The sequence below is a fragment of the Morone saxatilis genome, unplaced genomic scaffold (assembly GCF_004916995.1).
Source record: "Morone saxatilis isolate NCDOM2014 unplaced genomic scaffold, NCSU_SB_2.0 Contig19, whole genome shotgun sequence".
In the NCBI taxonomy this organism is placed as follows: domain Eukaryota; kingdom Metazoa; phylum Chordata; class Actinopteri; family Moronidae; genus Morone; species Morone saxatilis.
The window spans coordinates 25451440-25464946 of NW_023339751.1; the positions used below are offsets into that span (position 1 = coordinate 25451440).

The window sequence follows — 13507 nt, forward strand, 5'->3', positions numbered from 1 at the left end:
ATTCATAAGTATGTTTTCATTAGAGTATAATCACCTGAATATAATCATCATCATCATTGTGTTTTTGTCACGTTAGAATAAGCTATTTTTCTACAGATCGACTGGGTCCTCACTAGCAAAACCCTGATAAAGCACATTCCTCTTACCATATGTGTATTAGTCCAGAACTGAAAGTAGTCCCCAACAAATTGCACCATTTCCTCCTGTTTGAGTGACGTTAAATCACTAAAATCCACAGTGCCCAGCTGTTTTAGGGAATTACAGAGCTCCTTTCTAGAACTAAACTATATATTTGTGAGCTTCCTTTTTTCAAAGCATTTATTAATTAAATTAAAATTAATTTAAGAAATGATTAAATTAATAATCAAAGAATAATTCCAAGCTGCACAGCATATCTTCAAATCCACTTGACTTTTTTTAGATGATAGCATATTATGCTATATTCTTAGCATGTTGCACAAGCGTTACCTCCAAGGTGTGTGTGTGTTTGGTGCAGCTAGATGTGGTCATGAGCAGCTAGATAATGTAAGGTGTTTTCCTTCATGCTCCTATAACGAGTATGAGTGATAAGAGGCTAATGGAGACTAATGCTAGCTATATGATATATTACAGGCTACAACATAAGGTGCAGGTCAGGGTTTAGTTAATGCTGCTGCTGCTGTTATGTGAGCGTGTAGGTGTGTGTTTCAGGCTATCTCAGTGGCCCTCTCTCACTGTGACGGCTAATAAACAGAGCTGCCAGCCTCTCTGCAGCCCCCCCACACACACTCCCCTCCACCCACCCAGCACCCTGCCTCGTACACCATCTGCCCCGAGCTACCGGCCCAGTCACAGCCTGCCCCGGCCCCAATGTGTGTGTGTGTGTATGTGTGTGTGTGTTGTAGAGAGAAAGAATGAACAGAGAGTGTGTCTTTTGGGTGTATGCACATGGGTGTATCATCATGACTATTTTTAACACACTATTTTGTCCAAGAAGGTTGGAGCTTGTTACAGTAGGCTAGTCCAGCTAATACTGTGTCAGCTGACCTTACTGTACATTTTATCACTGCAGAAAGTGTAATAATTTACCATCTCATCCCTGAGCTGCACTGTTGTCTAATGAGGCCTTAACAGAACACAGCAGAGGACTGGTGAGATATATTTAAGGGTCTATTGATTGTTATTCAATTCAAGCTGACCTGGTCGGTTAAATTTAGCCTCAAATGCAACAGGAGATCAAACCAGGAGTGAAAGTGACACTTGGGGGCTGATTAAGACTTTATGGCGGGAGGATCCGTCCTGCGGCTACTGACCCACAAGGGCTGCTGGATGTTTTCTGAAGGGGGAGAAGAGTCATCGCTTACTGTCATCCCCCTCTCTCTGATCTGTAATGACTATAGCATATGCTGCATGTATGAGGGGAGGGCTATGTGTGTGTGAGTGTGTGTGCATGCAGGGGACAGGCTGCACAGGGAAACCTTTATATATCTGATATTTCCCATCTGTAAATGTTCATCGAGGAGTCCTCTCTGAACATTCCCGCTGACTGTTTTTCTCTGTGTGTGTCTCTGCAGAAAAACGGACAAGGCCGCGACTGTATCTTCACTGAGATCGTTCTGGAGAACAACTACACGGCACTGAGGAACGCCCGCTACGAGGGCTGGTACATGGCCTTCACCCGTCGCGGGCGGCCACGGAAAGGCTCACGGACACGCCAGCACCAGCGCGAGGTCCATTTCATGAAGAGGCTGCCGAAGGGGCAGCAGCCCGCCCACCCAAGCCACCACCACCCTTTCGACTTCATCCACTACCCCTTCAGTCAAAGGACTAAACGTACGCGATCCTCGTCAGAGCGTTGAGTAGGGGGAAGAAGATAGGAAAGACAGAGGGAAAGAGGAGAAACTGACTGACTGACTGAATTACCAGCAGCCGACACACTCCTCTGCTCTCACAGAAAACCTCTAGAGACATTTTTTATACTGAGCATTACTATATCTTAATGTGTAGTTTGATTTCTATTTTTCTCAAAGTAAAAAAAAAAAGCTGTACATAGACAAAAAAAAACATGAGAAATCTATTTTTGTACTCCAGACTTAGTACTGACCTGTGTAAAAAAAGAAAAAGTAAAGTTTGTTTTTAGATGCACATAACTCATCGTCTGACTTACCGGGGACATGTTAGTAGTGTTGTTTTGGTTTAGTTTTTTGTTTCATTTTGACCAGTGGAGTCATTTTTTGGACTCTCGCCTGCTGCTCAAGGAGACTTGAAGGGCCCTGATTGACCGCACTGCCAGGGAACGCTGCGCTTCGGAGACACAAACTGTCACACACTGCGTCGGAGAGCGAGCGTTGCGTGAGCACGTGGTGGTGACACTGCGGTGTTGGAGCTCTCTGCTAGATGCTGCATCCCGACTGGGATCATTCTGTATCTTTCTCACACGGTTCGAGTGAAACAGAGCTTTAACAGCGTCTGATGGAACAATGTGGCAGCTACATTTGATAATCACAGGTTTCCTGTTCCTGTTTCCTGTTCTGTAATGTTGACGTGTACAAAATGCATTGAAGTGTAAGGAACCCCTCAACACACCCACTGCCCCCTGCCCTCTTGTGGTCTTGTTGCCCCCCTGAATGTCTGTTTTTATACATATATAAATATATTTTTATTTGAGGATGTGTAAAATAATTTTAAGGATGGAATATTTATTTAAAATGTGTAATAAATGTACATTAAAATACTGATATTAAACTTTTGTTTGGTACATGCTTGCTTTGGACCCATCTGTGAAGCCCTCAGGAGACCCACACAAGTTTGCTGACCATCCTTATCCTCTATGTATGGAGGCCCATTTCCGCCAATGTGACAGGGAAAACAAGGATTCTGTAAATCACTATAATACTAAGTCAATATTTTGATAAAGTTTCTCATTCTAATTACAGAATCCTTTTGTTGTTTCACATCACATTGAGCTATATCTATATCAATGCATACGTACTTAGCTGTGTGTAAATACATTTTAGCTTAGTGTTAGTCTGAGAGCGCCTGTACCAAGCCTGTAAGGTGTAGAAAAAAATAAAAAACCCATTTGTGTGCACACTTTACTTATCTCATGCTGTGTGCAAACCCAGCATGAAATAATATTTTTAACGTTTTAACATATGTTTAAGGGATATAAAGGATTACGCAATGTTTGTACCAGCAAATCTGAATTAAAGTGTGAGGATTTGAGTGACTTTGACAAGGGCCAAATTGTGGTGGCTAGACGACTGGGTCAGAGCCTCCAAACCTGCAAGCTCTTGTGGGTGTTCCGCGCGGTCCTGCAGTTGTCAGTACCTATCAAGAATTGGTCCAAGGAAGGAAAAGAACCGGAAGACAGGATCATCCGGGCCAAGGCTCAATGATGCACGTGGGGAGTGAAGGCTGGCCGCGTGGTCCGATCCCAGCAAACAGCTACTGTAGCTCAAACTGCTAAAAAGATAGAAAGGTGTCAGAACATACAGTGCATCTTAATTTGTTGGTATGGGGCTACAGAACATTATGAGAACCAGGGTGCCCAGGTGCTCAGAATGTTATGGCTGGTTGGGGTATCAAAATCAGAATCAGAATTAGAAATACTTCATTGATCCCCGGAGGGAAACTTATTAACTATAAACAGGCAGCATGCACTGTCGGTGCATGCGCACTCAGTGATGTATGTATGTTTTATGTCTCCAGCTATAGCATAAGTTGCCAGATATGGCTACTGAGCAGGGTGTTTTTTGTCTCTGTGCAGGCACGATAAGACCAAATTGTTGATTTTATATTTCTGTTTTAGTATAATTAGTTAATCAGTGACTTCTAGAGGTGTCAGCAGGTGTATTTTTGAACTTTGGACAAACCCAGGCTAGCTTTTTTTCCTGCTTCCCGTCTTTACGCTAAGCTAGGCTAACTATATCCCGATTCCAGCTCTGTTCATGAGCTCAATATCTAATCATTTTGCTGTTAGAAAGAAAGCAAATAAGCATGTTTCCCACAATGGTGAACTAATAAATGATGCCGTGTCCCATGTAAAGGAAAGCTCGGAATAAGTAATCACGCAGTCACACAAACAAATAGACATACGAATGGTAGCAAGCTACCATGCAAGGTGGGCAACTTGGGTTGTAGGCAGGTGGAGCTGGGGATTGAACGTACAACCCTGTGATCGGTGGATGACCCAGTTTACCTCCTGAGCCACAGCCACCCCATTATCATACACTAAAGCATACATGCCACATCAAAAGGGAAAAGTAATGCTGACCAGATTACATTTTCTTACAAATAATGAATAAATGTTGTTTAATATATCTGGCAAGGTCTGTGTACCAGCCAATAGCAGGTCAGCTATTCATAATGCTCATCATGCTAGCAATACAGCATGCAGGCAAATCTGACAGCCCTGCAATCCACCTCACAGATTATTTATTTAGTGTTTACATAATGCCAGTTTGTTTGTTAGCTAGCTGTATGTGGTCAGCTATCCATCACTGTTTTCCTGTCTTCACAAGCTATGGTAGAAGACAGCAGCACTCGCGGTATATGCTAGTATTTACAGGTCTTCACAGGTGTGGACATTTGTACCCGGCCTGTAAATCTTGTAGTTGAAACAGAAGTAGACCCAGCTGTTATGAAAATGTAAACCCAACTTGAACAGACCAACAAGTGGACCAAAGGTGGAAACAGAAGCCAAACAGACCCAGTGACCCAAGACCGGAAACTGTGGTTGTTGAAGTTTGCTGAAGCTCTTCCTCCAGTCAGATTGAAGCCTGAGTCGAACACTTGCTCATCTGCTTATTCGCTTGGAAAACCGTTAATTAAAGGTTTGCTCTGCCAGATTACAACATACGTTCTCTCCAACCCCTCAAGGTTTTGAGATATCTGTCAGTACAATGGAGAAGAATACATTTTCATTGGTAGTGCTCACAGTACTGAAGTATGAAATTTATCAGTTACAAAGAACCATCTGGGAACTCGTCATTGGAAGCTGTCTGGAAAAGGGCAAGCACTTTCAAGAAATACTTGGTCAACAAGGGACAGCATAGTATTAAATTTCATGTTCGCAGACTGTATACGCTGGCAAACACGTGATAGCACATCCGTGTCCTTCCACAGACACCCAGTGTTAATTAGTGGACTATAGCCACAATTTGGAACCGCATTGAAAATGGTAGCCATGGTTGTCATTGGATTGGAGTCTTGGATTTACCCTGTTGTGTTGGGGTGTAGCTAGAAATGCTAGAGAACAAAAATCTCCATACCTGAACAAAATTTTAAATAATTATTGTTGACTGTTGTTGAATCCTGAATGGTGGGAAAATGCAAAACTTAAATTACATTACAATGATCTCATAGTTTAAATTTTGTAGTATTTTGATAATATTATGGTACACACACATAACATAGTTTGATAACTAGTGTGCTAACATATCTGGCAAGTCACAAAATGTAGATTTCTTATGATTATATTTACGCACTTAAATCAAAAAGTCACTTACAGTATGACACATATTGTGTTTATTGTATTAGCCAGCCAAAACCACAAACCACATACCAACCAGCTATGTCGAGTACTTCCCGGTACATGTAGCGGCCCCTTTACTACAACTCATGAACACATTATACATGTCATAAAATAATTGCTGAAAACATTATAAAAGACTGTGAACTATGTAGTACTGAATTGTGGACTTAGACCGTTAAACAATTTTTCACTAGTTTTCGGTTCCGGATTTCTAGATGACACTTTGGAGCCATACTTAGCATAACCTCTCCCCTAACGCAGTAATGTTATAAGACGTACTTGTTCGCAAGTTATTACAACTGTTTCTTTACTAGACTATTACAAACGTTTGCAATATGCAGTATGCCTTCAACATGCATCTTCCCTGGATGTGAGAAATCAGCTTGGTCACTTTATTTAAATTTCTGAAGGATGATGCTCTGAGAAAGAGGTGGACCAATTTTGTGAAGAGCTACGTTGATGGAGAGGTGAAAATCACCACCAACACCCTCCTTTGCAGTGACTGGGATTCATCCTCCCATCCCCCTGAATTCAAATTTGGCAGGGTGGATAATAACACTTTTTGCTTTGGTGTGAGAAACTCAGAAATCATATTTATTATTGCTTCACACAGACTTGTCTCTGTTGCAACAGTAGCATTTATTAGTTATGTCTGTGGCAACAATGTCAAAAAAGAGTGCACAAATGGTCATAAAACGGTCTATAGTAAAACAGTTCAGTAGCCTCCAGGCCAAAGCAATAGCTCTTTACATCTCCAACCAAAATCTTGCACATATCCAGAACCCATAGCAATCCAGTTCTTAGCCTGACCCACCTTATTAAAGTCGCAACCCGTTGTATACCTCATCTGTCTATTCGCCTTTACTTACAACAGTATTGATAGGATTTTCAGTGTTATTTTTTGTTGGAGGTTTGTTGAGTGTGCTTTTTCTCTGGCGTTAACCTTCTTAAACCAGCAGCTCTCAACTGAACAGAAAGGAAATGCTGTGGCCTTTGGTTTCTCCCCACATGAAACCTGACCAGGGAAAGCTAACAGGGAGGGTATTCTTAGTCTGATCCCAACAGGGATAACAAGGTCATTTGAAGTCATGAAGATCCCCCCCCCCTTCCCTTCCTTTTTAGCAGATAGCAGCATGTCAGTGTCACAGCGCTTTGCTGTTGTGAGGATGATACCGCTGTGTTTGTTTTTAGGCTTTACCTTCCTTCAGGTTCTGTAACTCTTAGTATCTCCACTGTTATTCTTTCATCTCCTGCCTTTTAACACCCCAACGTTTAATCTGATTGGACAGTCCCAGCAGGCACTAGTGTGTGTGTGTGCATGTATGTTTGTGCGGAAGAGTTAGATCCAGGCAAAATTTCATGTCACAATAATCTTGGCCAAAATAATTGTGATACATTATCACAATAATCATGAAAATGTACTTCATACTTTTAAAATAGCACTATAATCATTTTACCTTAGATTTTGTTAAGAAACACATATTTATTGCATCACAGAAACCTCATCTGTGTGTGTGTGTGTTTGTGTGTGTGCGTATGTCAGTTTCTCAGTGTTCGTCTGTGTGTTTGTTTGCCAGCAGGAGAGCAAATAGTCCCAGCACTGATGATTGAAAGTTGGCCATAAAAAAGAGGACATTTGTTGCAAAGCGCTCATTCTCCTCTCTTACACTGTCTCTCTCAGACTTGTGCTGTCAATTGCTGCAATTGACAGCACAATGTTCCCAAAAATTTATTCCAAACTTTACAAAGACCTTTTTCAGCTCACTGTGGCAGTTTTCAAACTAAGAACTGTTTGTACTGTAGTGCATGGAAACCCAAACTTTTACATACCAAGGTTGTCCATAAACATTTGAGGGTTTGGGCACATTCAGAATTGTCATGGGATGTCACCTAGGTCTGGTCTGTGTAACAAAGTAACGCAAACCATTGGCTGTCCACTGTGGGCTAGCTTTTTTATAGTTCTCAGTGGAGAGTAATAAAAAACAGTCATTTATGCTGTAATGAAGAATACAACCAAATTAACTGGGTTAAGCTAGAACAACAAAAATACACTACTAACAACACAGAAGCACTCACATCAGAGAAAGTCATGTCTTTTGATCAATAGACGGTTCATGTTTATTCATGGTTATGTTATGTATTGGTTTATGGACTTAATGCGCAAAAACAGATATTCAAACTTTAATAACTGAATGTAATGTTTGACCAGTTTTGACAGCACTTTGTCAAAGTAGCATCTGCTGTCATACATGGAGGCTTTGACTGTGTGTGCGTGGAGAGCATGTGAGTGTGTGCATGCAACATATCAGCACTGGTTTCAAAACTCCTATTTTTGCTACGGACTCAGACCTTTTGCCGTCATACAATTTGGGCGAAGCCCAATTGTGAATGTGACATCACCTCAACTCTTCCCACCTACAGAGTTAATCTTTGTTTATATGGGTTCACCTCATTGACATCTGAGTAGATTATGAGATAGCTGACAAACTCATCAAACTAATGAGGAATTGTGTTCTTTGGACCATGAATATCTTTACCATATATTTTGGCAGTGTGGCCCGTAATTGTACAGGTATCTTGTTTTGGACTAAAGTGCAACCAATCGTTGCTGCGTTACAGCTGTTAATCCATTTGGATTTCTCCTGTTCTTCATGCTGTTCTCTTTTTCTACAAATGTAGCAATTTGTTAATGTCTAGTACAACAAGAGGAAATGGACAATTTCAACCTCCATCCAAATAATATTACTACATCAATACTAAATCTCCATGATAACAAAAACAAAGATAATAAAGAGAAAGGCATTTAATTCAACCAAATTTGAAAAAATCTAAAAAAAACAGTAAATATCAAGATAAAATCAGATTATACCCCAAGCAGAGCATGAAAATGGATCAGTCATTCACAGTTTAGAGTGGTGGTATTAATGTCAATAAAGGCATTACATAATAGAGTTACAAACCATGATTACAACATTATAAAGGTGTACATACAGACATGTCATTAAGAACATATATTGATCCTAAAATAAGAAGACAGTTAACCGTCACTGAGATGATATAGACCAAATATTTAATATTTGTAGCTTTGTTGAATTAATGAAATATTAGCTGTAGATTCTCTGCCTAAACCATTTTCTTCATGAAGGATGACTGGGGTTTGGACATTAAATAAATAAGTTTAGTCTGACTGTCTCATCTGCCTTCTAAAATATGAAAAAGATATCTTCCCAACATGTATACTGCATGCTAATCTTTATTTGTTGCCATGGAAATCCCATCCCATTTCAGTAACATGATCTTTGCCTTGATGAAAACATTGTGTGACCCGGCACTAGCTGAGGGGACGCACCTAAACTGGACGACTTCCTCCAGCAGTTAATCCTGACCTATGAAAGGCTGTCTAATCCACTGCCCACTGCATTAAATGCTCTTGACAATACTTGACATTAATCTGCTTAACTCCTTCCACATTGGATTAACAGGGGGCTCTTCCCTTAGGACTTCCCATAAAAGCTTGCAGACACCAGATCCATTCATTAAAGCCAATGCTTTGTGATAACTCAATGACATTAGAAAAACAATAGAAAAACACTGATAAAATGCAGTTTTGTAATTTTTAAAGAATATGCCTTTGCAGGTGGCTCCATTGGTTTATGATGTGGTGGACCCAGTGTAAGGCTAGTAGACTTTGTGTAAATTGATTAAATTAGGGCCCTAGTCTGCCCTCTGCATTACAGCCCCCACCACTGCCTCCAGTGTCTGTAAAGCCAGAGTGAACCTCGGAAGAACTGGCTTGTGGGAAAAATCACACCTTCTGTGTCGCCAGTGCTGCCATGCAAATGTGGAGCAATTCCAGTGCAGAAAAACGGGGGTAACGCTTTCATCCGTTTTATTGAGCCTCAAACCATCGTCCTTAACCCCGGACAAACAAACAGAGCTACCTTCTTCATTTGCTTAGGGAGCAATTTAACCCCTGCCTCGACCCCCCCTGTGGAGGCCGTAGAATAGCAGGGGTGACCAAAGAACGCGACCCTGCCTCCCTAAGCGGCTTCGAAAGCCACAAGACGACACAGAAGCTGCCCCCATCAAAAAGCACTTACAACCTCCAGCCACTTGTACATGCTACCAAACATTCAGTAAGATGAGGAGTTTCCCAGGAGCAAGCAGCCCCTGTTGACCCTGTGGGCTGACTGCTATCCACTGTAGATTGTGGAAAAGTCATATAGTATTCTGAACTTCTCTAAAGACTTTTGTTAGTATTATAATATGCCAGTTCATCAGGTATAGAGATAGCTCCAAATTTTTGTCTGTCTTGAGTTATCAAGATATTATTTAAGTAAACAAGTCTACACTGTAAAACCTGATGAGTTAGTTTAACTCGAATTATTTAGGAAACCGATTCTCTTAAACAGTTTAAATGTATTACCTCCAATAAATGTAAGCAAAATATTTGATTTGAGTAAAAATAAGGCCAAGTATGCATCCAAATAATTCTTAATGATCCCCCAAAGTGTAGAGATTTGATGTTAATCACATAAAGTAGGCTATAACTTGATTACAGCAGTAACAATTAGATTAGATAAAAATTAATTGGCTGCCACTCTAATAACTGATTAATTTTATATTATTTTTATCTTACATCAGCTGTTTTGACAGGTACGCTGTAAAACTTAATAATTTAGTTTAACTCAAACTGTCTGAGAAAACAGTTGCCTTCAACTGTTTAAATTTATTAACTCAAAAAATTTAAGCATGAAAAAATATTTGAGTACAAGTAACTCAAGTATTTGTTAAGGCAACTTGGGAAAATTAGGTTAATTTGACCAATTCCATTCAGTTAATTAAATATAAAACTAGTAAATGAATTACAGTTGTATGCAGCATTTCTCCAAATTTCTCCAAACAGAATTTAGCTATTATATGTATCTATAATAAAGTAACACTAACCTAACTGCATCTGCTTTATACAAATTTTTAGTACTTAAGTTGAATTCAAAGTAAAATTTTCTTCCACTAAAGCTAATTATTACCTTACACTGTAATGAAAATGTAAAAAATATTGTTGAAACATAAAATCTTCTATTCCAAGTTAAAAAACATAAGTAATTAAGTACTTTTTACTAGGCCTAGGTATTTTGTTTTCACAGTACAAATAAAAATGACAAAATTAAGGTAGGGTCAACTAAAATTACTAAAGCCACTTGATCAAGAATGTTTTTTAACATTAGTTTAGGTTTACTTAAAATGTTCGATTAAATTAGCATACCTGGTTTTTACAGTGTAAAATCCTGGCCACACCCTTAATAATTCCCACACTTTCCAGTGTGCTCCCTAATTGTTGATGTTCAGCCCTAGTGCTTTGTTTATTTGTCTTCTATGGCTCTTTATGTCCATGACCCACCTTACGCATTTAAGTGTAAGAAACTACACTTACTTGATACTACTATAAGTGACAAATTTGCACTAGCAGTAAAATTGGAAAATGAAGAGAATAAATTCAGTGTACAAATAATTAAATACTGGGTTTAACATGGGATTCGTATGTCTGTAACTGATATATTAGGAGTAGGCAACCTGCGGCTCCAGAGCTGCATGCAGCTCTTTAGCCCGTCCAGGGACTCTCTGCGGCTTTGACAAAAAATATTATAATTCATTTAGTTTTTAGTTCAAATAACTTTGCATTACAGTGTGGCTATTACACACAAATAATAATAAAAACGTTTTAACATTTCATCAACTAAAGTATACATCATATGGTGCCACTTTCTATATATTTTGTCAAACTTCATGGCTAATAATCCTGAGCCTCCCTTCTTCCAAATCCAAAAAAAGGAAACGTCTTGGAGGAAAACGAAGAATTTAATAGTGCATGGACAGATTAATTTGCTTTCACCACCACGCTACTGGCTTACTGGTATGCTTGATCTGCGGAGAGAAAACAAATATATGTTTTGTGGCTCCAGACAGATTTGTCTTTGTCTTTATTTGACCAAAATGGCTCTCATGGTAGTAAAGGTTGCTAACCCCTGATGTAAGGGAACCTAACACGTTTTTTTTTTCTTCTACAAAAGAGATCAAACTCTAATTATTGACTAGCAGCAGTGATTACATACTGTACTGTACTGAGCTGCTAACTAACTCCTGTCTGAGGATGTTCAGAGTGCAGACGCAGTAAGGTGGATGGATTCTCTATCAAAAATGACAGGCAGCCCATTAAATCCAAGCCCCCATTCAGCAGTGTTAACAAAAGCCACCAGTCCGACCAGGCTGGATAATTGAAACGCAAACAACTGATCAAAGTAAAGCTCCAGCTCGACAGTTTCATTGTTTATGTACGGGCCTTATGCGAGACCTGTTGACTTTTCCAATTGGAGCTGTAAACTTTTGTTTGTCCATGCATTTCCAAGACTGATTGTCAGTCTGATCTGAACAATTACCAGCTAAATGTGTTTGCCAGCTCAGGCAGAGCTCCCCTCCCTCTTTGCTGCCCTAAAAAGATCAAAAGGAAAGACCCCCTCCCACTCCATAGCCCCCTTGAAACACCCCACCGCAACCCCCAGACATCCCCTATACTCCCCGTATCCCTCCTCCCAACCTCTTCATTTCCTTTTAGCCATGACAGTTCAGCTGGAAAGCCAACCATAAATGATTTTTTTCGACGGCCCAGTGTTTGGGACATGGCCTTGTTGAGAGCGCAGCTTTCAACAAGGGGACATGTCTTTTAAAAAAGAGAAAGAAAGAAAAACGATCTGCATATTTCAATTATGTGCGGTTGTGCTCAGCTGATCAAAGAGCTGCAGGGATGCCACTCGTAACTGAAGGCTTGAGGACCCTCATGATGTGAATGAGTGCAAATTGATGCTACTGATGCTAAACGGTTAAGCGCCTCACAAAATGTTATAAGGTCAATCAACTTTTGGTAGTCATTTGACCATGACACAACCTTGGCAGCTTTAGTGGCTAAATAGGCCTCAGGGCTGGGCTGTTTTTTTACTCTCATTCTATTGCACAATGTTTGTAAAAATCACAATATGAGGTGAGGAGGGAACGCTGATAACTAACCTTTATCAGAAACTGAGTGTAAATGAGTGTAAAAAGTCAAGCAGGTTAATGATATTAACGATTATAACGATAATGGACATTCACCACATTAAATTGATTTTTATCATGATACATGTTAATATTGTATACCGTCCTACCCCTAGTCCATATTAACATGTACAGTGTACACTGGGCATGTGCGTGCTGGAGTAAACAGGAAGCAAGACAAAAATAATGAAGCAGAAATCTGATCTTAATCTTAAAACATTGTAAATAGCATTGTGTATTGTACTACTATTGAATGCTAATGAAAACCAAACAGAGAGCACCTATAACATCTATAAAGTAACTGCATTAGTTGGTCAGTTTTAGGATTGATTTTAACATAATTTTCCATGTTTTTTCTGCCACTAGGGGGTCTCTCACATGTATTTATATGGTAAATGGACCTGTACTCTGTATAGCGCTTTCTACCGCTTCCGACCACTCAAACGCTTTTACACTACGTCGCCACATTCACCCTTTCACACACATTCACTCAGTGGGATGCAAAGTCCATCGAACAGAAACGTAATCAATTCACACACATTCACACACCTGATGCATGCATCGGAGCAATTTTGGGGTTCAGTATCTTGCTCAAGGATACTTCGACACGGCGATACTCGAACCAACAACTTCCGAATTGGGGGACGACCCGCTCTGCCTCTGGCCACAGCCGCCCGCTTACATAAACGCATTACACATGCACAAAGAGGAATAATTTGTCAGACAACTGGTGAAACGCAGTGTTACCTTGAATAAAATGACAGATTTCTGGAGTTTAATATCGTTGGAAAACTTTGTCCAGTCCCCGGATTCTTGCAAATTGCCATTTGGAGCGATAGAACGAGGCAGGAGGAACCTGCTTTTAGATAAGATAGATAATACTTTTTGATCCAAGCTGGGAAA

General features: G+C 40.0%; 1 protein-coding gene across 2 annotated transcripts in view; it reads left to right on the top strand.

Moving 5' to 3' along the window:
- Window positions 1-2737, top strand: part of fgf8a (fibroblast growth factor 8a) — a 5560-nt gene extending 2823 nt beyond the window's left edge. The window contains exons 1-2 of one of the 2 annotated variants that reach the window (XR_004796797.1): window positions 1233-1366; window positions 1554-1695. Coding sequence is in view for 1 of the 2 variants with exons in the window: in XM_035664057.1 (XP_035519950.1) it covers window positions 1554-1838 (285 nt within the window). In the remaining variant the exon portion in view is untranslated. Of the gene's footprint in view, window positions 1-1232; window positions 1367-1553 lie in introns of those variants that run through there. The other variant, XM_035664057.1, reaches the window with a different exon arrangement.
- The last annotated feature ends 10770 nt before the right edge of the window (window positions 2738-13507 follow it).